Source organism: Panthera onca, chromosome E1 (assembly GCF_046562875.1).
Source record: "Panthera onca isolate mPanOnc1 chromosome E1, mPanOnc1 haplotype 2, whole genome shotgun sequence".
Classification (NCBI taxonomy): Eukaryota; Metazoa; Chordata; class Mammalia; order Carnivora; family Felidae; genus Panthera; species Panthera onca.
This window is the reverse complement of record NC_138352.1, coordinates 26,570,465-26,595,421: the sequence shown is the minus strand read 5'-3', so window position 1 is coordinate 26,595,421 and position 24,957 is coordinate 26,570,465. Positions and strand designations below refer to the sequence as shown.

Sequence of the window (24,957 nt, the reverse complement as noted above, 5' to 3'; positions counted from 1 at the left end):
ACAGACCGCGAGATCGTGACCTGGCTGAAGTCGGACGCTTAACCGACTGCGCCACCCAGGCGCCCTAGAGGGCCTCTTTTTGACAGGATATGGGGGTGGGGTGGGAAGAAAAACCCAAAATAATTTCCATAAAGGCTGAACAACTAACTCTCTCTCACCCAGCAGTGGTGGCAATAGAGAGCTGAAGACAGTTTCCAGTTACCTTCCCAGACCAGGCCCAGCCCTCACCTGGGAGTGCAGGACCCCCAAACCAAGCCAAACAGGAAGCGCTGACATCACTGTTCACCCCCATTTCCCACCAGGCTGTTAGTCCGGACCCTGGCTAGTTTTCATCAGCTTGTAAACATACAACAGGCTTTATGCTCAGGCCAGGTACAAAGGGAAGGCAGGTAAAAAAAAAAAAAAAAAAAAAAATGAAAAGCAAAAGACATTCTAGCTCACTGTAGCAGTTTCTGCCTGTAAGAAAATCAAACTAAGTCACAAGGGAACCCAAAACACTGCTTTCAAAGTATTCCCCGTTTTAGAAGTCAGAGGCAACTGCAAAATGAGAAGATCCCCAAATTAAGCACATAAGTAAGAAGTCAGGCTACCTGAAAAGGTGGCTTTCCAACTAGGCATTGATATATCACCGTTCCTATGCTCCACAGGTCTGCCTTAGCATCATAATGTTGAGACATAATAACCTCAGGAGCCTGGGGATAGAAACATTCCACACACATGCATTATGTTATTTATATAATTAATATGCATAAATTAATTAACTGGTAAAGGTCATGCTCCTAACAGAACTACTGAAATACGATCACATTGTGACATTTCCCTGATCAGACGATCCTGCAGTGAACTTAAACCACATTCATACATTGGGATTTCCTGGTAAATCGCAAAAACAATGTGGCATGAAAAGAAGCAATTTATAGAAACAAACACTTCTATATATTACCATGGACAGCAATACAGTAAGAGCATTAAGTTTATAATAAAGAAAAACACACACCAACTACAAGACAGAGGCTACTTCTGGGGTAGGAGAGTGGAAAATGGAAAGAGGGAAAGATATAAAGGACTTGGACTGTTTCTGAACTATTTTCCTTCTTTCTAGGAAAAAAAAAAAAAGATCAAGACAAACATGGCCAAATGTTAACTTTGTTAAATGTGGACAATAGGGACACAAGTTTTCTCCTGTCATTTGAAAGCTTTTAAAACAATATACAAACTATCATGAAAACACGGTTAAAGGACTGTCTAAAAAGCAAAGACATTTTCTCTTTTGCTTTGCACAGCTCTGTTCCCACCTCTCACTAGATGTTGCTTTTTAAAAATACCATCAATCTGGACAAATGTTAAATAGAAATGTCAAATATACCTAAAGCAGTGAAACTTCCTTTTCCACGTGTACCGTTTTTATTTGTCGTGCCTAGTATGCTTCTCACTGAGTCGACTGACTCCCTTCAAGAACTGGCCCAAGCACTCTCTCCATCCTCAAGGCTATGGTTCAAGCCTGAACGCATTTCATACTCAAGAAGTACAAACTCACTTTTAAGTGACATTAAATGATAAAGTTTATTGGATACGCAGTAAAATTATGATCAAGAAAGTCAATCTAATTTAAAAAAGATTTTAACTTTGATTACTAGTTCCTTAATCTCAGAGTTGATTTAGATTAGAGGAAATCCTCATTGAACACAAACCCATTTTAAATTTTGAATTAAGATAGGCACACTGATGTACTTTGCAAAATTCTGAAGGCCCAGAATTAAGCTATTTCCAGGCCTGATGCTTCACATTAGTTCAGAAGTTTCATAGCCTTCCCCTATCAGACATGACAACATCCATATGAAAGGATAAAGGGGAGAACTAAGAATTTTCAGCTTTAAGTGTAACACTAATTGAAATACCGTTTGTTTGTTTATTTATTTATTTATTTATTTATTTATTTTGAGGAGAGGGGAGGGGCGAGAGGAAGAGAGAGAGAATCCCAAGCAGACTCTTCACTGGGGCTCAAACCCATGAACCGTGAGATCATGACCTGAGCTGAAATCAAGAATCAGATGCTTAACTGACTGAGCCACCCAGCGCCCTGAAAAACCTTCTGACACAGGGATCTTGTCAAGAGAAATAACATGCAAAAGATGAGCATGTTAATCCTATAAATGAAGAAATGCCCCCAAAAGGTTGTGTTTTTTTTTTTCAAGTTTTCCCAAATATTACACATCAAGTGTAACATGACCATGCTTAATCAATTTTTATTTTCAGTGTAATCTAATAGGAAATTCTTACCATAATAACTAATTTCTTTTTTAATTTAAACTAGTGGGTAAAAGTGACTTTTATGGTCCACTATGTTAATAATTTTTTTTAATGTTTATTTTTGAGAGAGAGCGAGCGAGCGAGAGAGAGAGTGTGAGCATGAACAGGGGAGGGGCAGAGAGGGAGACACAGAATCCAAAGCAGGCTCCAGGCTCTGAGCTGTCAGCACAGAGCCCGACGCGGGGCTCAAACTACAAGATAACGACCCAAGCCCAAGTCGGATGCTTAACTGACTGGCCCACCCGGGCACCCCCGGTCCACTGTGCTAAAGCAAAAGATGACTTATAGCATTATCAGTAACATAATCAATGTTAGTATTTATTAGCAATTACAAACAACAAGTCAGACCATACATAAAATCCCATCTTACTTGGAAACTACCATTATACTTAAATCCCAGGGCTAATGGCGCCATGTCAGGACAAAAAAAACCCTCACTCACCATGTACATTGGGGACCCGCACAGGGTTGCGGCCATCATGTTACTATGCAGGTAACGAGCAAACCCAAAATCCGCTGTGTCACAAAATAAAAAGGAGAAAAACAAACGATACTTTTACTCATGCTTGACACAGATCGTATCTTCAAGATACAAGAGGGCACAAGGAATTGTGAGAGATTTGCAGCTTATTGAATAAACCTGTCTGCCAAAGAGAAAAGTTGCTACCTCAATTTCCACAGGCTAAAAAACAGTGTTGGCCACCAGCCGAATAAGTCACTGCCCTGCCAGTCCTGAAACAAGGAGGGAACACCAAGCTTTGCAAGACAAAGTGCTAATTGTAACAGATGATTCATTAAGGCAGCTCTCACTAAATATGACACCAGGTATAGAATTTGAACTGGGTTTTTTTTTTTTTTTTGCCTTCTCCAGATCCATATGTAACACATGTGAAATCAGAAATTTCTTTAAACACTGGTAAGAAAAAAAAATTATATATATATATATATATATATATATATATATATATATATATATACATATATATATGAACTTTTTTGTACAAAAAGAAAAGCTTGAAAAATACCTACTATTACAAAAAAAAAAGAAAAAAAAATGCCTATTATTACAAACTGCTTGAAATAATTGTGACATACAAGAGCCAAAAAGGAAAGGCTGAGTTAAACGGTCTCTTCTATCCCTTGCGTTAAAATCCCATGAGTTGTAAAGAACCAGTGCCATTCCATTGCTGCCAGGACTGTAACACATCAGCTTCCCTCTGATGAGAAGCAGGATAGGGTTTGCTGCTGGGAATCCATGGGCCCCTGGGTCCTAAGATTCAGCATATGCTACCAGTAATGTAAAGTTTCCCATATCCAAATGCACCTCACTGAACCCAATAAAAATGCCCAAAGTGCATCAACAAAACCCGTCATTCTGCCAAGTTGAACTGAAATCATCCAAAACTACGAAGTCTCAAAAACGTCCTTTTGTATAAAACGCTATGTGGCCATTTACCTATTTTGATGCGAATACCACTGACGTTGGACTTTCTGCGATTGGCGTATGACAGCAAGATGTTCTGTGGTTTGAGATCCCTGTGGATTATTCCTTTGCTGTGCAGAATTCGCATGGCAGCTGCAATCTGATGCAGAAACACTCTAATAGTATCTTCACTGAGAGTTCCCTTAGCTGGTAGAAAAGGAATTGCATAAATATTTAAGCACAAACTCAAATACCATCTGCACCTTCTATCAACAGAATCGAGTTAAGAATGTAGAGGGAATAAGGAACCAGGGTTTTTTTCTTCCTTTTACTCTAACAATTTAAGTCTATGAAAAGACATCAGACACGTCAAACATTTTACACGATCTGTAGTAAAGAGAACTGATTTACATTTGGGTTTCACTTCACTGGTGTTTTTCCTTTCCCATTTTTACTGTGAAGGTGTCCACATTACTGCACACACAACAGGTACTTCCCCTTAAGAAGACAAAAAGTCAAGTTCCCTTTCTTACTAGCCAAATATCTGGGATAAAGGTCCATATGTACTCCCAACAATGAACAAGAACACAAATTAAAGACAGGTGAAATCCTTGAATAAGACCTGGACCTCACCACCACTTGCAGGTGTCAGGCAGGGATCCGTGTTCCCACATGTCCCTCCCCTCCTCACCCCTGCCCTGCAACACTCCTGACCTACCACAGTATCTTTCACTACTGTAAAGAGACAGAATGAACACTATTGGAGGGCGGTCATCATTCAGGAAATCCTGAAGTGTGTCTGTGTGTATGCTGGAGCATGGAATGGTTAACAGCTGGGTTTGGCCTCAGGCTGCCTTTGCTCAAATCCCAGCTCCTCCTCCTACTTGCTGTGTGACCCTGGAAGACGAACCTTCTGTGCCTACTTCCTCATCTATAGAAAGCCAAAATCAGACTAACCACCTGGGGCTGTTGTGACCATCAAACAAGACAGCACCTTTAATAATGAAGACTTTAGAAAAAGCCTGGCACAGAGTAAGTACTCAAACATAGTCAGTACACAAATACAGACTTTTTATTCCTGTGGATCTCTAAAAGTCCCAAGTGTGATTCCTGGAATCTACATTAGGATTTAACATCCACGACCCTGTCTACTAAATCCTCTGTGAACATACTTCTGCCTTACATCTCTAGAATATGTTCCACATGACCTTTCCATATGCAATTAAGAAGATAAAAATAACATTACATTTGGAAATGAAATATTATAGTTTTAAAATCATTTCAATGACATGTTATAATGACATTTTATGCCCTTAACACCCTCAAATAAAATATATCCTCTTGGTTTAAAAAATTGTCAAATACTTTTTTCTGTGAGGGCTGTTCTTAACCTATCCCGCATTTTTATTCTTTGATGCTGTCAAAAAAGAAAGAAATCTAAATACACTAAAACATATAAAAAGTGATATCTCCCATATGCCATCCCTTAGAGATAAACACTGCTAAAAATATGGAGGGTATTCTTCCGGATCTCAATGGGTGGGTCAAACCAATGATGGGAGCATGGAGCTTTATTTTTGTAATGCCTACTTAAGTTACGCTGCAAAAATTTAAATGGGCAGTATTTGTTTTCTGTTTCATTCATTTACATTTTCATTTTAGGGATTAGAAACATTTTGTTACTTCAAATGATTGCAGATGCTTAGAACTTGTATTTTTGCCCCATGACATACAATTGAATACACTTAAAATTTATTTGCTTCAGAGTCCAAATTCTAACGCTGTTCTTGTGTGTGGGTGGGTGGGGGAAGGGGATTAATGATCTAACATAAGCTGTTTCTGAACACACGCTGTAGTAAACATTCATATTTTTACGAACGTGGAATGCATATTTCTCATCACGATCCTATAAACTGTATTTCCCATGTTAAAAACTTACTATTTTAAAGGCATGGCCAACATCGACACTCTTCCAAAAAAATAAATGCTTGAGCAAGTCAGCCCGGAGGGAGCAGGCTCAGCCACTCCTGCCACACTCAATATTCTGCTGGAATTCACGTTGAAGTACAACTTGATAATTAACTTAAAATTTGTTTTAAACTTGCGATCAGTAGAATCCGTGTTCTAGCTTTTGAAAACGTTAATAGCATTTTCCTTAACAAAGCAAATAGAAGGATTAAATGATCATGATCGTGTCGTGAAGTAATGGCATTAGATCTTCTAGACCAGGACTCTCCAACAGAAACAGTAGGTGAGCCACATACATAACTTCTACATTTTCTAGTAGCCACATTTTAAAAAGTAAAAAGAAACAGGTGAAAATAAACATCCAAAATATGATTTCAACTTATAATCAACATACTTAATGAGATACAGTCGTTTTCTTCCTTGACGCGTTCGAAAATCAATATATTCACATTTATAGCACATCTTCAGGCTGGCTCAATAGTCCCACGTGATTGGTGGCTACCATACTGGACAGTTTAACTCTCGAAAATTCCTTGAGGTCCAGATTTCTCTTATATGCCTTTACAAGTGTTTTCAAATTGACAAGGGACTCCCGTAAGAACTACAGCAGAGAGGCACCAGAAGGAGGCTAAGTGACTCGACCAAAATCACAGCGATTAAGGGATGTGAGGAGCAGCTTGCCTGTCTGACTCCGACATTCAGGCTCATACACCCCTCACTCTGGGGCCTCCTGTTCTAACACTGCTGCTCCGGAATATCAAATATGGAGTTCAACATAAGGGACAAAACTGCTGTCAAGGCGACCTACCCCAGTAACAGTGCCTGTATCAGCGAGTAGGACTTCTGTCGGTGAGGGAAACTGATACTCCAATGAGGGCACTAAACTGATAGGGTGCCACTCAATCTGACCCCAGGGGAAAGGTGCGTTTATCTGGATCACTGAGAACATCAAGGAACTAGACAGTCATTGACTGAGAAGGATGTAGAAGCAGGGTGTTTTCTAGCTTGAACTTTCCACCAGTGGTGACCCAAAGTGCCTGTCTCATGTGTCCTATTAGTAAGTGACATTTGACATATACATATATAACCAAATGAGGATATTTACATAAAACACCAAATGAGGATTAAGAAAAAAAGAATCTCGGTTGGCAAAAACACAAACTGCACGTGGAATAAACTACCAGATTCCAGATAACCATGGTCTTCAAGGGGGAAAGCCAGGAGAGGACTACAGAAGGGCTCACACTGGATCTTCAACTATAATCTTTTTAATGGGGGGGGGGGGGCATTTATACCAGTTTCTTCCCTCCCTCCTCCCCCTGACCCTTCCCAGCAATCACCTAGCCCTAAAAGGAACTTCCAAATCCAGTCTCTCTCGGGGCCTTCCCTAAGGCGTGCTGGCTTTAGAAGAGGCACAGCCCTCTCCCTAGGCTGATGGGAAGGGCCCACAGCACTGGAGGGCAGGGTAGGCCCCCCCCTCCCCGCCCCCGGAGACCACCCCCATCCCCACCCCACCCCCGGGTAGCACCTCTGTGCGAGGGAAGCCAGAGAAGCAGCAGCCTCGGAGCCCCGGTGGTCTCCTCTTGGGGCAGGAACACAACACGCGGGACTAACAGGGCGGGGAGGGGGGGGCGTGGCGCAGAGACAAGGAGGGTCTCGGCTCCTCTCCCGCCCCCATCTTCCGGGTCAGGTTGAAGCTTTGCTGTCGTTCGCCCGCTGTGCCCGGCGGAAGAGCCCATGTGACATCCGCAGTGTCACCCGGCCCCGGGGTCGTCGCTGTCCCCTGCACACCCGGTCCAGGCCAGGAAGGAGATGCTCCGGAGCCTCAGGCCCAGGGCCACTTCACCCCTCACCAACCAACCGGTCGTGGCCTGTGGCAACACTCCCAGTGTTGTTTCTAGTAATCTCCACGCAGCTTTTGAAAGTGAGCAATGTCTTATACTTTAAAGACTTTTAAATTTGCCATTGCACTCCTTGATTACTAGGTGAAATGGAACATTTTTAGTATGCTCTTGTAAACTGTCTATACCCTTTGCAAGTGTATCTACTGATGTCGGTGACTTCGCCATCAACTCCCCTGTTCTATTTAGAGGTTGGGGTATTATCAACCTTTCACTGGTTTTTTTTTTTTTTTTTTGGTTTTTTTTGTTTGTTTTTTTCATATTTCCCTTGCATTTTAAGGAGTGAACAAGTAGATGCCGGCCTCGTCTAACACCATTTAGGAATTACTTGTGAGAGACACAATTGATCTGAACACCTTTTATCCTATGTACATACATTCTGGATGCAGAATTTCTAGCACCATCTAGTACTAAAATCTCACCTCTGTGCCACGAAATAATTTCAGTGTTACCTTTAATCCTTTGTAACTTTTTAATTTACAAGAAAGATTCTCATTAACAAACACATTCTTAGATACATGTTTTCATCATTTTTTTTTTTTAAAGAAACAGAAGGAACTAAAGGCCCACTGATGGCAACTCAGCAGAGTCTTTTGAAGAAAGGAACCTACATATTTGTTTTTTTCTCTCTCGGGGAGAGGACTCGTCTCTCAAACACTGTCAGAAAGAGGCACACATAAAGTAAGTACCTAGAAGCAAATAAAGTTTAGGAATAAAACCACAACAAATGACAACCGGTTGGCAAAGTGACCACACTTAAACAAGTACACAAACATTTATTGACTGTTTCTATACAAGTGCAGAGAACAGGGTCAGCATTACTTCAGAAGTAACTCTCAGGATCCAACAGACCACACACAGTACTATCTTCACTGAACACTGACAGACAGACAAAAATTACCTTGCAAATAATCTGCCAGGTCTCCACCATTGCAGTACTGATACATAGAAGAAAAAATAATTAAAATAAGGGAACCGATTCAAGATTAATTCAATCTGCAACCAGTTAATTTCAATTAAAAATACTTTGTGTACAATGTAAATCTAGTCTGAAAAACATAAGCACTATGGAATCAAAAAATTTTATATTCCTTATAAAGTAGAATATAAATCACTAAATGGAGTTTAATTCAAAATTTCAAGTAAAAATAATCTACTGTCAATTTTAAAGTACATATTAATCAAAAGGAATCTGAAGTAAATTAAACAGCACATATTACTACCTACCTCCATCACCAGAAAGACAGAGTTGGGTAATTCCTAAAAAGTAAACATTAAATATAATTTAGAGTAGGGAAAGAATGAAGCCCAAATTCACAAAATCTAAATCTATCAGTAAGTGAAATTTTAAATCCCCAGCACAGTAATTTAAGCATCCCAGCCTCAAAGTCAAGTCAAGTTTTGATAACACTAACGTAGTCATGAAGTTCAATTCTGCTTATGGAAAGAACTAAAGAAAGATTCACCCTTTGGTCAAAGCTATGGTAAATTTGTGAGAAAAAAAAAGAAAAGGTAAGATTCTCTGGTCCTCAGGGAAGTGCTTCTACTTTGAAAAGTTTATGATTTAAGCAGTGACTCAAAAATCCTATCTAGCAACACTAACTGCACAATCTGATTTCTGGAATACATGACCCAGGATGGTTAGTCTTTTTATTTTATTTTATTTCTTTTTTTTTTTTTTTTTTAATGTTTATTTATTTTTGAGACAGAGAGAGACAGAGCATGAATGGGGAAGGTCAGAGAGAGAGGGGGACACAGAATCCGGAGCAGGCTCCAGGCTCCAGGCTCCGAGCTGTCAGCACAGAGCCCAATGCGGGGCTGGAACTCACAGACCGTGAGATTATGACCTGAGCCAAAGTCAGACACTCAACCGACTGAGCCACCCAGGTGCCCCTGGTTAGTCTTTTTATGGAGGGAATCACATTATCTGGGAATTGGTGGCAAAGAAAAGACAATTATTTCTCCTCACATATCTTAGTAACAGATTGATTTTTAAGGAATTAAGAAATTTTACTAAGTTTCTCAAATTTCACATAGCTCCAGATCTGTTGCTTGGGTAATTCAAACACTGACGTCCTGATTCTTCAATAACAATATTTCAAAGTTAATGAAAAATGTTTATTTATTTTGAGAGAAAGAGAAAGCATGAGTCAGGGAGGGGCAGAGAGAGGGGACAGAGAATCCCAAGCAGGCTCTGTGCTGTCAGCACAGATGTGGGGCTCGAACTCATGAACCATGAGATCATGACCAGAGCCTAAGTCGGATGCTAAACTGACATCCGTTTAGTGCCCCATTAATGAAATTTTAAATTGTGCTTCCTATACCCTAACTTGAGACAGTGCTCAAGTGTGATTTAAGATACAACCTTTCCCAACAGCACTTGGCTTCACTAAGCTCCTAAATTCAAGAATGAGGAGTTCTATGTGAAAAAAGAAAAAAAGAAAAAGAATAAGGGGTTCTATCAGAGAACAAAGGGAGATGTAAGGCAGTGTCCCTCAGAGCATTGTTCAAGGACCAGTGCCAAGCAGTGAATTATTTGGTATGAGCCCGCAATGAGATAATTATAGAAATTAAAAGAAATTTTAAAAGTCTTAAAGCTATAAAATAATTTTATGTCTGCTAATCCTAATAATAAAAACTTTGGACATCTGTTCATAGGTCCTTTTTTATTTCATTTTGACAAAAATTCATTTTTATTGGCTTTTATAAATAAAGGATCAGTTCACACAGATTAGAAATACAAACTGGTGTTGCAGCACTTCTGGTCTACAGCACTTCTGTGCAACAAGGAACAGAAGGGGCTGCCACAAGGTGGTTCCACCGTGTTCACCAAGGGTCTGGATGCCCCAGGCAAGATCTGAATTAAATTATTTTCTGCAAAAAACTCAGGGACTTGGGATGATTTACTTCACTTAATTCTCAGGACTAGACAAAAAATTCAAACCCCTAGTGCCCAATTCTTTGAGCAACCCCCTCGCCCCCAAACACACACACATAGAGGCACATGGGAGTTCAGAAAAACAGCAGTGCTTTCTGCTCTCTGCTGGGGAACCAGGAACCACAGTCCTGCCCGAGCAGGGTGGCGGGCGTGGAGAGCCAGGCTGCAAGCCTAGAACAGACACTTGGTTTCCCAGAACAGCAGCACTCCCATGATCAGGAAGGAAGTAGAGACCAGTCAGCCTCCAGCAGGGTAGAAAAGCAAATCTGTAAGAAATACTTATTTCCTTTTATCATAAGTAAAAACAAAAATCTACTCTACGAGTGAAATCATCTCTATGGTGAATCAGCCTTAGGTTTAGCCATCTCACCTGATCAAATCCAGACCAAAATACCCTATCATCCCCCAAAATACTGAGATATAATTAAACCAGTAACTTTCAACACAGTTTTCTTCTTCTTGAGTAGGAGTTACAAAAATATTATCTCAAATCAGTATTGCTTAATCAGATAATGGCACCATATCCTAACTACTGAAGACAAAAGAGAACTAGTAATTCCTTAGGGGAGACTAAACTGCTAACTCAATGTAAAGATATCAAAAGAAATATTTTAACATCCTTGATTTCTCAGGCAAACCTTCTTTTGCCCACCTTTAAAGCAGTGAGAATCTCCACTGGTTCTATCATTCTCTCCTGAACACTCCCCTCCTTAAGGGCCTCCAGTACAAAACAGTGCACACCTTTCAAGTGAAGCACTTAGCTCTAAGAGCCAGGAAAGAGTCAGCAAAAGGAAAAGAGAACTGAAAAAACAATCAAGTCTTCAACAGACAAACTGAAACTCTAATGGTACTGGGGCACCAGGGAAGAACTTGAAGAGATACTTAAAGGGACAGAAAGGCTGAGAAGTGAGGCCAACAGACCTGTGAGCCAGACCACAGAGGGTTTCCCAAAGTTGAATACACATCTGTCCTCCTTTTCTAAAATCAGGAAACTAATCACCCTCAACTCCTCCCCAGAACTTCCATCCACAAAATTAAGTATAATGAATTTCATTTTATCATTCCCCTACTCAAACTCTTTAATAAGATAGAAAATCCCTAAAGGGGAGCGGGGCGGGGGGGGGGGGGGGGGGGAAGGTATTCTTAAGAAGAACTCTATGCCAGTATACAGAAATGTAGATGAAATAAACAATTTGGGAAGCAATTTGTTCGAGTAAAAACACAATCCTCAGAATTATTTCTCCTTGGGGTTACATGGGACCAGACAGCCTCACTGCATCCTGTAAGTAAGAAGAGTTGGATTATCATCCCTCCTTTACCAAAGGGGTGATGTTAACAAATAAAAAATAAAGTCTTTTGAAGGATGCACAACAGTGGAGGTTTTTTTTTTCTGGAAAAAGAAATAAGGGGAGGTATCAGAAGAGGGCATTACTTAATACAGAACTAGACTATTTAAATTGTTTTTCCACCCAGCACCTATTACTTTTGTAATTTAGAAAACAATAAAGAGAATTTAAAAATCAGACAGCATGACTAGGTGTTTTCTCCAGCAGAATTCAGATGCTCAGGATCAGAAGGGGAGAAACAGAAAGTAACAAAAGAATTAAGTAAATAGCAAGAGAAAGATTCAATAAAAATCCTTGGCTCCTAAAACCCATCCCTCACCACTTCTCTGCTACTTTTCCTGATTTATTCTCCATGCCTCAGGTGACTCCTATGGGTTATCTCATAAAGAAAAGAAAATCCTTGTGATCTGCTAAGGGATCAGATGTGGAAGGATCTTCTGTTAGTTCTTGAGGTGACCTTTGGAAAGTCCCCTAAGGATAGGGCCTGGTTTGCCAGAGAAGCCAACAGTTGGATCAGAGAGTTGGAAATTTCAGCCCAACCCCTCCTCACCCCATCCCACCTCCAGGGAAGGGAGAGGAGGGGCTAGAGATGGAGTTAAAGCACCAGCGGCCACTGATTTAATCAAGTGCAGGTATGTAACACAGCCTCCGTAAAACTCCAAAAGGATGGAGCTCAGAGGCATGTGGGGAGTGAAAGCTCTCCCCACATACCTCACCCTATGCTTCCGTCTGGCTGTTTCTGAGTTATGTCCTTTTACATCCTTTTATAATAAACCAATACCCTAGTAAGTCAAATGCTTTTCTGAGTCCTGTGAGCCACTCTAGCAATTAATCAAATCCAAGGAGGAGCTGGCTGGTACTACCTCCATTCAGACCTCAGTGGGTACTTTCTAATTGATAAAGTTCTTCTTCTTAACTCAGGCAAAAGCCCTGGAGGGCAAAGCAAGAGGGACGGGGTCCCAACCCCACCAAGACCCCCTGTGATTGACCCTAAGACAAGGATTGACCTGACCTTTACTGCCCACCTGCAGGTACCCAGTGACCTCTGCCCCATATTTTCCTTAGGTAAACCTAGACGTATTTTCAGCACTTTGGAGACAGTCTTTGAGACCCTGGTCCGCTGTCTTCCCGGTAGTGGCCTCACTGAAAATCAAAATCCCTTTCTTTCACCTACGCTCCTCTCTCTGCCTTCGGACTTTGTCCAAACCTGGTCTGTTTGGGACCCCGGGAGCCAGGTGCTCTTGTACCCTTGGGCCCCGGGTTACAAACTCAGGAAGTGATAACAAAGTACCCACCTAATCTAAACCTGATTTGCCCATAAGTCTCCAAACTGCGTAAGTCCTCACTGTTTGTAACAGTAGGGCGGGGAGACAGTGTTGGGGAGGGGATTGTTCATTTTACTGAGGGTGGCTAAAGAAAGCTTTTGAAAACATAGTGTTTGGGTAAAGACCTAAAGAAGGTTGGGAATATACCTATATATACTACAGACATGTAGAAATATCTGCACATACAGTGTATCTGGGAAGAAAGGTCCTGGGGAGAAGGAAAAAAGGGGCAAGGGCCCCGAGAATGGTCTGCAACAGGAGCCATCAGAAGCGGCAGCAAGCACAGAGAAGCACAAGACAGACGGGGTGAGAGAGAACGCGGTTATGCTGTGCAAATAAGGACTTCGGCTTCCACTCTGATAAAAACAGGGAGCCGCTGCAGAATCCCCGTCTGAGCAGAGGACTAACAAGCCCTGACTTACATCACCAGGATTATTCTGATTGCAACGTCGAGAATATTCTTACAGGGTGACAAAATATTGTCAGATAGCATGCCAAAAAATGTTCTTACGATTCACGTTTCTACCAGTGATCTATGAGCATATTTTACACCTCCTCCCCAATTCCACCAGGAAGAATTAATGCACTTTTTAATTTTGCCAAAGGGGTGAGTGAGAAGTGGCACCTCACTGTTACTTTAATTTACGTTTCCCTGACTGCTTGTCCGTGAGTATCATTTCATACATTAGCCATTTTTATTTCTCTTATGAGAACCAACAATTTATATCCTTTGCTTACTGTCTCTTTGGGTTATCTTTTCCTTACCAGTTTGTGAGAGGATTTATATGTTTCAGATATTAGCCTATTATCTGTTGTGTTGTAAATACTTTCTCAAACTGGTATCTGTCAATTGCCTTTTCTTGAATTATGTTATGGTCTAATGTACACACATTAATACACAGAGATTTCAGTTACAGTTCAATGTGCTGTGACAAATGGATACATTCACGTAACTACACTTCCAGCCGAGCTACAGATCATTTCCGTCGCCCCAGAAAGTTCCTTCATCCTCCTTGCGGTCAACCCCCACCTCCCCAGAGGCACCCTCTGCTGTATTATCCCCGATTTCTACCACCCTAGTCTCCTCTTGGAACTCACAAAACAGAATCAAACAGTAGCTGTGTGTGGCTGGCTTCTTTTTCTCAACATGGTAGAGGCCACTTTTGGGCAACAGCTTGAGCAATGGAAACTTGAGCAAGGCAGTGACCACGGTGACCACCGAGCTGAACGCAAACAGGCTCATCAAGCGACCCACCTCAAAATGGCCACAGGCCCTAAGTGGCCAATGAGCTACTCACGACTGGGCACGGTTACCAAAAAAGGGAAAACTTCCTCTGTCCCCGTACTCCCTCACTATAACTAACTACAGCCCCCCACCACTGCATCCTCGAAGACAGCGAGAGACAGCGTCTCTCCTTCGCCGTCCTGCCCACTGCTCCCTTGCGCTGTACTCGATAAACTTCTATCACCGTAGTTCTGCCTTGGGTGAATTCTTTCACCGCCTGCACCACCGGCCCCCACCCAATCGGGACACCCCACAAGCATGTTTAATATATCATATGCTGTGGCATGTATCAAGTTTGTTCCTTTTTATGGCTATCAATTTGTTCATGGTATTATTGGCCATAAAAAGAAGTTTTTAAAGATTTTATGTGCCTACTTCCCTATTTATTTATTTATTTATTTATTTATTTACTGAGAGAGGGAGAGAAAGAGAGACGGTGACAGTGTGAGCAGGGGAGGAACAGACAGAGGGAGAGAGAATCCCAAGCAGGCTCCGTGCTGCCAGCACAGAAGCGGAGTGTGACTCGAACGCCCAAAACCGTTGAGGTCATGACCTGAGCCGAAACCAGGTCAGAAGTTGAACCGACTGAGCCACCCAGGCGCCCCTATATCCCTATTTCTACAGCTTCAGTTTCTTATCTCGATTTAAAAAATCTTTCTAACTCTTGGGTTATATACGGTCATCTATGTATTATGCTAAGGTCCTTATTGGGTATTTTATATATTTAAGCCTTTCATTCATTTGGAAATTGTTATGGAACATGATGAGAACAGGGATCCAACTTTACTCTTTCTCAGATACTCGGTTTTGCCAGCACCATTTATTAAATGAATCCTCTTTTCCCACTACGCTAAAAATTACCTAGTGGTGGATCTTTATCCAGTCAATTGACCATCATACAGGTAAAGTACTCCTAACTGACAATACTTACCTCTTGCCCAGAAGCTTCAAAGATCTGTATCTTTTGAAAAACAGACATATCACTCTCCTGCTCTTAAAACTCTTCAATGGCCCTGCGCTGCCCTCAGAACAGAGGTGGCCCCTGCCAACCTCGCCAGCATCGCCTGCCGCCACCCTCCCCTCACTCCCGCACTCCCCTCGCCCAGCCTTCCCCTGGCTCCTCAAGCTCTCACCCTCCTGCCTGCTCTCCACGGAAGGCTTCATCTGCTTGGGACACTTCCCTGCTCTTCTCCCACCTGCCCCAGCCTGGCTGGCTCCCACTCTTCTGTCAAGTCAGCTTAAACATCATCTCTTCACCAAGTCTTCCCCAGCCCATAAAGTGGGTAGCCTCCATGTGGTGTCCTCTCAAAGGTCTTCAACGGTTCTCTCTCACTGCACTGGGCACGCTTAGAGTAAGTGGCTATTAGCTTCACGTCCTCTTCCCCACTATACTGTGAGCTCTACAAGGACGAGGGCCATTGCTGTTTTGTTCACCACTAACTCCCGCATACCTCATTAACTGACTCAAGAAATACCAATTACAAAGAAATCAGTAAGAAAGATGAACACAACAGAAGCATCACAGAACAGCAACAGGAAAGCCACAGAAGAAATATAAAAAGGCAAATAAAACATTAAGATGGTTGGGGCGCCTGGGTGGCTTGGTCGGTTAAGCATCCGACTTTGGCTCAGGTCATGATCTCACGGTCCGTGAGTTCGAGCCCCGCGTCGGGCTCTGTGTTGACAGCTCAGAGCCTGGAGCCTGTTTCGGATTCTGTGTCTCCCTCTCTCTCTGCTCCTCCCCTGTTCATGCTCTGTCTCTCTCTGTCTCAAAAATAAATAAACGTTAAAAAAAAAATTAAAAAAAAAAAAAAAAAAAAAAAAAGATGGTCAATGCACTGGGGCGCCTGGGTGGCTCAGTCAGTGAAGCGTCCTACTTCAGCTCAGGTCATGATCTCACGGTTCATGAGGTCAAGCCTGGCATAGGGCTCTGTGCTGACAGCTCAGAGCCTGGAGCCTGCTTTGGATTCTGGGTCTCCCTCGTTCTCTGCCCCTCCCCCGCTCATGCTCCATCTCTCTCTCAAAAATAAATAAACATTAAAAAAAATTTTAAAGAAAAAAAAAGATGGTCAATGCACTAATGATTTAAGAAATAAAAAGTAAAACTTAAGCTACTGTCTTCCCATGAGATTGTCAAAAAAGGAAAAAAACAGGCCATTGGTATAACCTTTTGGAAGGCAATGCAGTAATATCTTTGGCCAAACAATTCCATGACAAGGAATTTATTCTACAAGAACACTCATACAAATGAGCAAAGATATGTACACAACTTTCTCTCCAGCACTGTTTCTAACAGGAAAAAATACCAAACAACCCAAATGGCCACAACTGGGTTTTAAGTAAATTATCATTTAGCCCTATAATACTGTAGTGACATGAAACTGTATCCAAAATACATTAAGTCCAATGAAACAAGCTGCATTCATGTACAAATGCTCTTCTATTAGTAAATCTCTCACAATTAAAAGGTTAAAAATCTAATTATAAATGGTTAAAGAGGAATAAATGTATTCTGAAAACTCTACAAGAAATGTAACAGTGGTGTCTCTGAGAATTGCCATTTCTTTTAGAATTTACTCATGTTCATAATGATTATTTTAACTAGGGGGATATATTAATTTTATAATGGGAAAATATGTTGCTTTTTAAATGTCATCTAAACTGAAACCAGATTTGTTAGAAACAATGTCAAAGTTCTCAATTTATAAAAATGTATCCATAAATTTTACATCTCCAAAACTGATGGCCAGGAAAAATAATGTTCAAGTTGGTAAAATTACTGTTCTACTGTCTCCATAAACATACAGTAAACAACTAAATTTATAAGGGGGCAAACCTAAAATAGTAGATCAAGACTCTGTTCACTCATTAGCCAAATGCTCAAGAATATACTTACTTGACTGAGAGGTCTTAACTTTATGTATTTCCAGTAATATACAGTGGATAAAATATAAACATTTTTAATGCAGTCACCTTCATATTCCTGATTGTTTGATAATTCAGGTTTTTGAGTACATGTTCCCCTTAAGTATCTCATTCTACAACCAAAGCTAGTACTTAAAAATATTTTTCTAATGGAATGAAGTTTAAGTACACTCTCTCTTCTGAAAAGAAATTCTACTCTGCAATTGACAGGGTCTTCTGTGCTTCTCAAAAAATGGGATATTAAGAGTTAATATTATTTAACAATTTTTGTACCAGGCACTGACTTGTACCACTTGGTGCCCTCTGTCTCCAAAGACCAAGACAGGCTACACAAACAGCTCTGAGGAGAATCGACATTTCAACTAGGGATTGTGAGAGAAGTTGAGTTTTGACTCAAGTTTTTTCTCCTTTCTATGCTGCTCTATCTCGGCTGAAGGAATGAGTTACACCTATTTCAATAGGTAATAAAATACACCCCACAGTCACTCACAACAGTCTGTATGTGAAATTTAAATTGCAATTTTTTTGGAGAGTAATCACACTCTAACACCAAGAACTTTAAAATTACCCTGGTAATTCCAATTCTAGAAACTGAACATAAATAATCTAAGATATGTCCAGAACTTCACTATTATCCCCATAGCACTTTCCTGTAATGGAAAAAAAATGACACATCTTGTAACATGGGTTTAAATACTTCGTAGTATTTCATGGCTGCATGAAAAATGACTATACACAAAAAAAGAAGTACGTTGAAGAACGGTCCATTTCGCTCCACCCCACTAAAATTAAGCACACTGAAAGCAAGGACTTTGTTTTACTCACTGCTTTGTTCCTACACTTAGAATGATGCCTGGTGCATAGCAGCCACTCAAAACCTTATAAAACTAATGAATTTGAGTAATGCGAGTGTATACAGAAAAAATTTTAGCTAGAAACACATACAGCAGAATCACATAACATGTCCATCTACTTTACTGGAATTCAACTGTCCAGACTAAGAAAAACAAAAGAAGGAAATAACGTAAATCATGCACCCTAGTCTGCTTTGAAGTGAGAATCCAGGGGGAAGCTGAGTCGGCTGGCTGCCCTCCCTGCCCCCTCGGTAGATCTCAAATCCCTGGGGCTGTCACACAAGCTGACTGCCATGCTAGAGAAGAGTGGTTTTAGTATTTAAAACCCAATACGCCCCTAAATATAAGCCAACTGCTTACCCTGGTGCCCCATCCCCCCAAAATAGTAATTTTCTCCAAATTGGGGCTTTTCAAAAGGATTTCCAAGGGTAATTTTGTCTGTATAGAAATGTTGCCTTAGATGATAACTTGAGAACCCAGCCTTCCCACCTCCAAATAAAGTGTAACTCTACTGTGATAATCAGATATATCAGGGTGATGAGTATGCAGTTTCCTTGGTTTTACTTATTTTCTAATACCTCTCCAATTAGCAAATGTTGCTTTTGCAATAAGAAAAAAGCTCTAATTTTTTAATAACCCACAACAGTCCTTTCTACATTTATCACAGAAATGCTAGATCTGGGATCAATATTCCTCTACCTGACCTAAAACACTACTCCTATAGTACAACCATACTCATGTAGCACATTATTTTAACTTATCGCTCTATGCTACTTTAAACAATTTATTAACAAACATATAACTCAAACTATATACCTTTCTAACAAGAATAAGGCAGTTTTCTATTTCTATTATGATTCACTTACATTTGTATGAAACAGAAAAGTTCTTTATTGACATGCAAATTTTAAAATAATAATAAGGTACCTGAACATCATAGAGGGCTACAATATTTTCGTGCTGAAGTTCCTGTTAAGGAAATTGAGAATTTAAAATATTCGTTCTAACACATTTCAATATGCAAATAGATATTAAGTATACACACACATACACATACATACATCCAATTTCTATATACTACACTTCTGATGACTGGATTAGAACAATTCAATTTACGAAAAGATAAGACGAAATGTGCCCGATCAAACTTTACTTGGGCCCTAAATGTTTCTTCACCACGATCATTTGTTAGACTCTTAACACAGGGAGTACTCTTGTCTACAAAATAAATATCACAGGTAGTATGACTGCAGACTTTCTGGGAGTCTTTTAAATTCAGTATACAACTCTAACAGCACTAAAGGCATAAGTTCCAAAATCCTTTTAAAGAGCAGATAATTTGTCTGAAAGAAAACGAAGCATAATTCTTAGCTCAAAGAGCTAAGAGGGTAGTAGTTTTGATGAAAGCTAGTGTTAGGTGAGGGGTCTATGTTCTTATCAGCTTGGGGAACACTGAGTTACATACATCTAAACTAGTTTCTTCATTGAGCAATTTTTCAGACTTTCTTTACTGAGCAAAGTGCTTTGTGAGTGACTCTCCAAGAAGTATGTAGTGGACAGGATTTTCCACACTCATTTGACTAGGAGACCATTTTTTTCCTCAAAGCATCTCATTGCGATAACACTGCTTGTGAGTGATCTAAAAAGGCCACTTGCAAGGTAGGTAATTCTTTTCAATTTACAAGGAAAAAAGATTCCAACTGTCCCCAGTCCCCTTCTCCCCCAAATACTTAAATGTAGCACGAAAGGGATCAACAGAAGAGCTAAATGATGGATAAGAAGGGCCTGCCTCTTCTCAAACAGTAACACAGTAACTAAGGAAAAGAAATTAGGAGAAGCTAAAATCAGCCTTCCCAGAACCCCTTCTAAGCACTGGCCAAGAACACAAACATCTATTCTTAAAAACAGTTTCCAAGTACCCAAACGCTTCAAAAAATGACAGCAACAGGTGAAAATTCTCAAATTTGGCTCCAACCACCAAAATGACAAAGGATGTCATCACGCACTAATTTAAAATAGGTTTTAACCTACTATGAAATATCACACAAAGAAGCATACCTTCAAGATTTTAATTTCCTTCCCAAGCAGGATTTGTGATTTTGACAAGTTCTTTTTATTAATACTTTTAATAGCCACCTCCCAGTCAGTTTTCTGAAAAGGAAAAATAGTGTTACTCCTGGAAATTATTTCACAGAAGTATAATCTATAAGCACAAAGATGTTTTTAGCCCACTCATATACAGACAATGGAAAGGGTAAATGGGAAGGACCCTGAACCTCCAGCAACAGGAAGATGATTTCATAAATTACAAACTAGTACCTTATAAGACAGCCACTAAAAATAATAGGAGGACCACAAGTGAAACAAAGAACACAGTTTACAACCACTTTAAAGTTATGGAGAAATGCGGACAATAAACTGGAAGGTGGCATTTGATAGCTTGGCAGGATTCAGCTTCCTGCTGAAATTATTTTTTGAGTTTTAAGCTTTTTCTCTTAAGAAAGGAACGCAGTTTTTATTACTCTATCTGATAAGTAACAAAATCAGCCCACTTAAACATGCCTCTTGCCAACAGTCAGAACTACCAAGCCCCTTTGATTATTTCCACTCTCTAGGTGCTCTTCCAAATTCTTTAGATTCTAAAACCTCGTGTGACCCTATTTACGAAACAGCAAAAGCTTTAAAAAAAATTTTTTTTTTTTTTTTTGGAACCTGCTTTCATGTTTACTTGGATTGAAACAAGAAGCGTCCGCCCATCTTTTCCAGCCGCCCATCTAACCCCAAGAAGGGAAGGTGGTACGGGGCTCGAATGGGGTGTAGACGAACCAATGCTGGGAAATGCGATACCCCCGGGTTTGAGAAAGTCTCGAGCTAACGGGAAACCAGCCCGTTTTCCGCTGGGTCTGCAATTATCGACCTCAAAGGCGACAAGCCTTGGCAGCCCAAGGCGCGGAAAAACCTAAGGTGCGTGCTTCCACGCCCGAGCCCCGCGCTGGGGAGGGGACCGAGCACTCCTTTAGAGGACTCAGATTCGGGTCACGTTCAGGTGGAAAGGCGTGTGTCCCGCCGGGCCCCGGCGGTGAGCCCCTAAGAGCATTCTGGTTACCAGGCTCTCTGCAAACAGGGGAAATCAGAGGCCGAGCGGCCCGTCGGTAGGTGGAGCGCTGCCTAGCGGCTTCGGCCTCAAAACAATCCCCGCCCGACCAAAACAAACCCAGCGACACTGACAGCGCGCACAATGGCAGGCCTCGGGGCGACGAGCCAAACCGGGGGGTGGGGGTGGGGGTGGGGGGCCGCGCCCACGGCGTCGCCAAGTTTCGGGACCACCCGGCCTGGCCGCAGCCAGGCAGAGGTGCCGCGGCCCACACACCCCGGCCTCGCCCCGGCGGACGGGGCTCACCTGGCGGTGCCGCCCCCGGAAGACCACCGCGAAGGCCCCGTGTCCCACGAGGTCCCTCTTGCTGTACTCGAAGTCGCCCACTACCTCCATGGCCGCGCCCCCGGGGGCATACAGCGGGCGGGCGGGCAGCGCAGCGCGGCGGGCCGGGATCAGCACCGCGGGCCCGCCGGCCCTGAGCGCGCCCGCGGGCCGCCGGACCGGGGCAGCCGCGGCCCCCGGCCCGGGCGGACGCTCATGCCGAGAGGCCGGAGCGGAAACGGGGTGGAGGCCTCCGCGCGGGGCCGGGGTCAGCGAGGCCTGGCCCGGCCCCGGCCGCTCCTCATGGCCCGGCCCGCCGCCGGCCGAAGGTTCCCTTGGCGAAGCGGCCTCGGCGCTTGCCGGGCCAGCGGCGCCGCAGCCGTCACTGTGCGCCCCCGGAGCCGCGCACGCGCCCGGGAGAGGTGCGGGACCCGGTCCTCCCCATCCCCAGCTCGTCCGGCCGCGTCGGCCCCCTCCGCTCGGGGGGCTGCTGCGGTGGCAGCCGCCGCCCTAGGACCGGCACAACCACCGTCCCTGCGCGCCTCCCTGCCTCGCTGCGGCGCCTAACGCACACGCGCGCGCGCCGGCCGCTCCCGAGCCGACTGCCGGCCCTCCGCGACGTCAGCACGTCTTGTAGGACGCAGCGCCCGCCGAAGCCCGCTCCCTCCGCCAGGAAAATGAGTGCGCGCGCGCCCGGGGGAGTGGCGCCGCCCCGAGGGCGCGTCCCCAGTCGCTCGCCCAGGCGGGAAAGGAGGGTGCGAGCCGCTGGGACCGCAGCTAGTTAACCCGCCGCAGCCTTTGCAGCCTTCGCGCTGGGCCTGGGAGCAGATTCCAGCCTGCCACGCCCCAGCCTGGAGCCCGCTGGGAGGCGGGCGTCGGGGAAGCGGGTCTTGAACTCTGACTGCAGGAGGGACGGGGCGTCCCTGGTGCAGTGTAGACCCCAGCGAACCGGTCGGGGCAAAGGAGCATCTCCTAGAGCTCGGCCTTCCCCGCCCCCTCTAAAACCCGAGGAGGTCGTACCGCCAAGCTGCAGGTCTCCCCCAACCCTTCTGCCTTTACTCCTCGGGGTCCCTGAAGAGATGGTGTCAGGCAGGGGTTCTGCACATTTTGGGGTCCCTTGACTTCGGTGAGAAGCTGATGACGGCTCAGGACCCTCTTCCCGGAGAAATGTTTATGCACGTAGACTCAGTATTGAACACAGTTTCAAGGGCTGTAATGAGAAGCCCTGCTCCCCAGCCACCACTGTATCCTGCCCGTTTGACCTCAGGCTTACCTTTGAATGGCTTTAAGGGAGTTTTCTTTTCCTCCTGATTATTGAAGGTCAAGTGTCAAGAACTGATTTGTCCACTTTTCCTCAAGGAAATGCCATACGAGACCATTTTATAAACAGTAAGCTTGAACATGTCGTAGAGAGGCGCCTGGGTGGCTCAGTCGGTTGGGCGTCTGACTCAGGTCATGAGCTGACTGTTTCATGGGTTCCAGCCCCCTGTCGGGCTCTGTGCACTGGCTGCATGGAGCCTGCTTGGGTTTCTCGCTCTCTTTCTGCCCCTCCCCCGCTCATTCTCTCTCTCTCTCTCTCTCTCTCTCTGTCTCTCTCAAAATAAATTAAAAAACATTTTTTTAAAGAAAATGTCATAGAAAACTCAGACCCCACACCATACCCTTTGGTTTGGGTATTTGCTCTCAGGTCATCCCTTACCACCAGAATTACATTTCCCACCCCGGGCCCATCCCAGAAAACTGACCTGAAGGCTGCCCAGAAACCCTAAGAACCTCCAGGTGGAATTCTGAGAGGAATCCCCTCCCTTCCTCAAACCTTGAACATGTAGGGTCTTGGATCTCTGCTCTCACTACTGTGCACACCTACATCATTCTATCCCTACTTCAAAATCTGGCCCAGGTGAATGTTAGACACTGTGGAAGTCTGGAGCCTTCAAAAACTAAAAGCAAGTGAAGTAAGTTTGCACAGAGACACAGAAATTCATCTGGAGATGACTCTTTACCTGTTGGAAAGCTTCTCTGTTGCAAATCTTTAAATATGGATTTTAAATTGGATATGGGATTTAACGTGCCAAATCCCTAAAAAAAAAAAAAAAAAATAGCTCTTCAGGAGGCACCTGGGTAGCTCAGTCTGTTGAGGGTCTGACTCTTGATTTCAGCTCAGGTCATGATCTCACAGTTGGTGGGTTTGAGCCCTGCATCGGGCTCTGCACTGACAGCACAGAGCCTGCTTGGGATTCTCTCTCTCTCCCTCTCTCTCTCTCTCTCTGTGTCTGCCCCTTCCCCATCCGTGCTCTCTGTCTCTCTCAAACTAAATAAAGTTAAAAAAAAAAATAGCTCTTCGGGAATATGTATCTTAGGAGCTGAAAAAAGATTTTTAATGTTTGTTTATTTTGAGAGAGAGCATGAGTGGGGGAGGGGCAGAGAGAGAGGGAAAGAGAATCCTCAGGAGGCTCCATGATGCTTGACCCAGGGCTCCATCTCTCGAACTGCAAGGTCATGACCCGAGCTGAAATCAAGAGTCCCACACTCAACGACCGAGCCACCCAGGTGCCCCATTGGTTCTATTGTTTCTACTTTGCTGCTGCTGCTGCTTTGAAATTCTTGTGTATAGTTCATGTGCAGAGCTTTGATATCTACATATGCGTGAATTTATAATAAATTATGGAAATAATCCCATAAAATGAAGAGATGGCAAGATTTGAATATATTTCTTAAAGCTTTTAGAAATAGCATAACCACAATTCTTCTGAATCATAAACACAAATCTTCTGAAATTATACCAAAAATAGACTTCAGCCTAGGAATTTTATGATATTCTGATAATATCACAACGTCAAGGAGCATCTTTCCATGTCATGCAAGAATCAGTATAAAATTTGCATTTCTCTTAAAAAAAATTTTTTTAATGTTTATTTATTCATGACAGAGAGAGAGAGAGACAGAGAATGAGCGGGCGGGGCAGAGTGAGAGAGGAACACAGAATCAGAAGCAGGCTCCAGGCTCTGAGCTGTCAGCACAGAGCCCGATGCAGGGCTGGAACTCACAAACTGAGAGATCATGACCTGAGCCGAAGTCGGATGCTTAACTGACGGAGCCACCCAGGTACCCCATAAAATTTGCCTTTCTAAAATGAAAAACAGGGTGCCTAGGTGACTCATTCGGTTCAGCATCCAACTCTTGATTTCGGCTCAGGTCATGATCCCAGGGTTGTGGGATCGAGCCCTGCGTCCAGCTCCAGGCTGAGTGTGGAGCCTGCTTTGG

At 43.0% G+C, this 24,957-nt stretch overlaps 1 protein-coding gene across 5 annotated transcripts in view; it reads right to left on the bottom strand.

Annotated features, from left to right (window-relative positions):
• The window catches only part of ULK2 (unc-51 like autophagy activating kinase 2), a 78,749-nt gene extending 56,440 nt beyond the window's left edge, over window positions 1–22,309 (bottom strand). For 4 of the 5 annotated variants that reach the window (XM_060647159.3, XM_060647162.3, XM_060647160.3 and 1 more), the window contains exons 1-8: window positions 21,676–22,309; window positions 20,334–20,426; window positions 19,203–19,244; window positions 8,830–8,862; window positions 8,504–8,540; window positions 3,767–3,940; window positions 2,753–2,826; window positions 591–692 (exon numbers count right to left, since the gene is read on the bottom strand). In XM_060647159.3, coding sequence (XP_060503142.2) covers window positions 591–692; window positions 2,753–2,826; window positions 3,767–3,940; window positions 8,504–8,540; window positions 8,830–8,862; window positions 19,203–19,244; window positions 20,334–20,426; window positions 21,676–21,765 — 645 coding nt within the window. In that variant the 5' untranslated portion in view covers window positions 21,766–22,309. Of the gene's footprint in view, window positions 1–590; window positions 693–2,752; window positions 2,827–3,766; window positions 3,941–5,672; window positions 5,888–8,503; window positions 8,541–8,829; window positions 8,863–19,202; window positions 19,245–20,333; window positions 20,427–21,675 lie in introns of those variants that run through there. The other variant, XM_078437662.2, reaches the window with a different exon arrangement.
• Window positions 22,310–24,957: the final 2,648 nt, after the last annotated feature.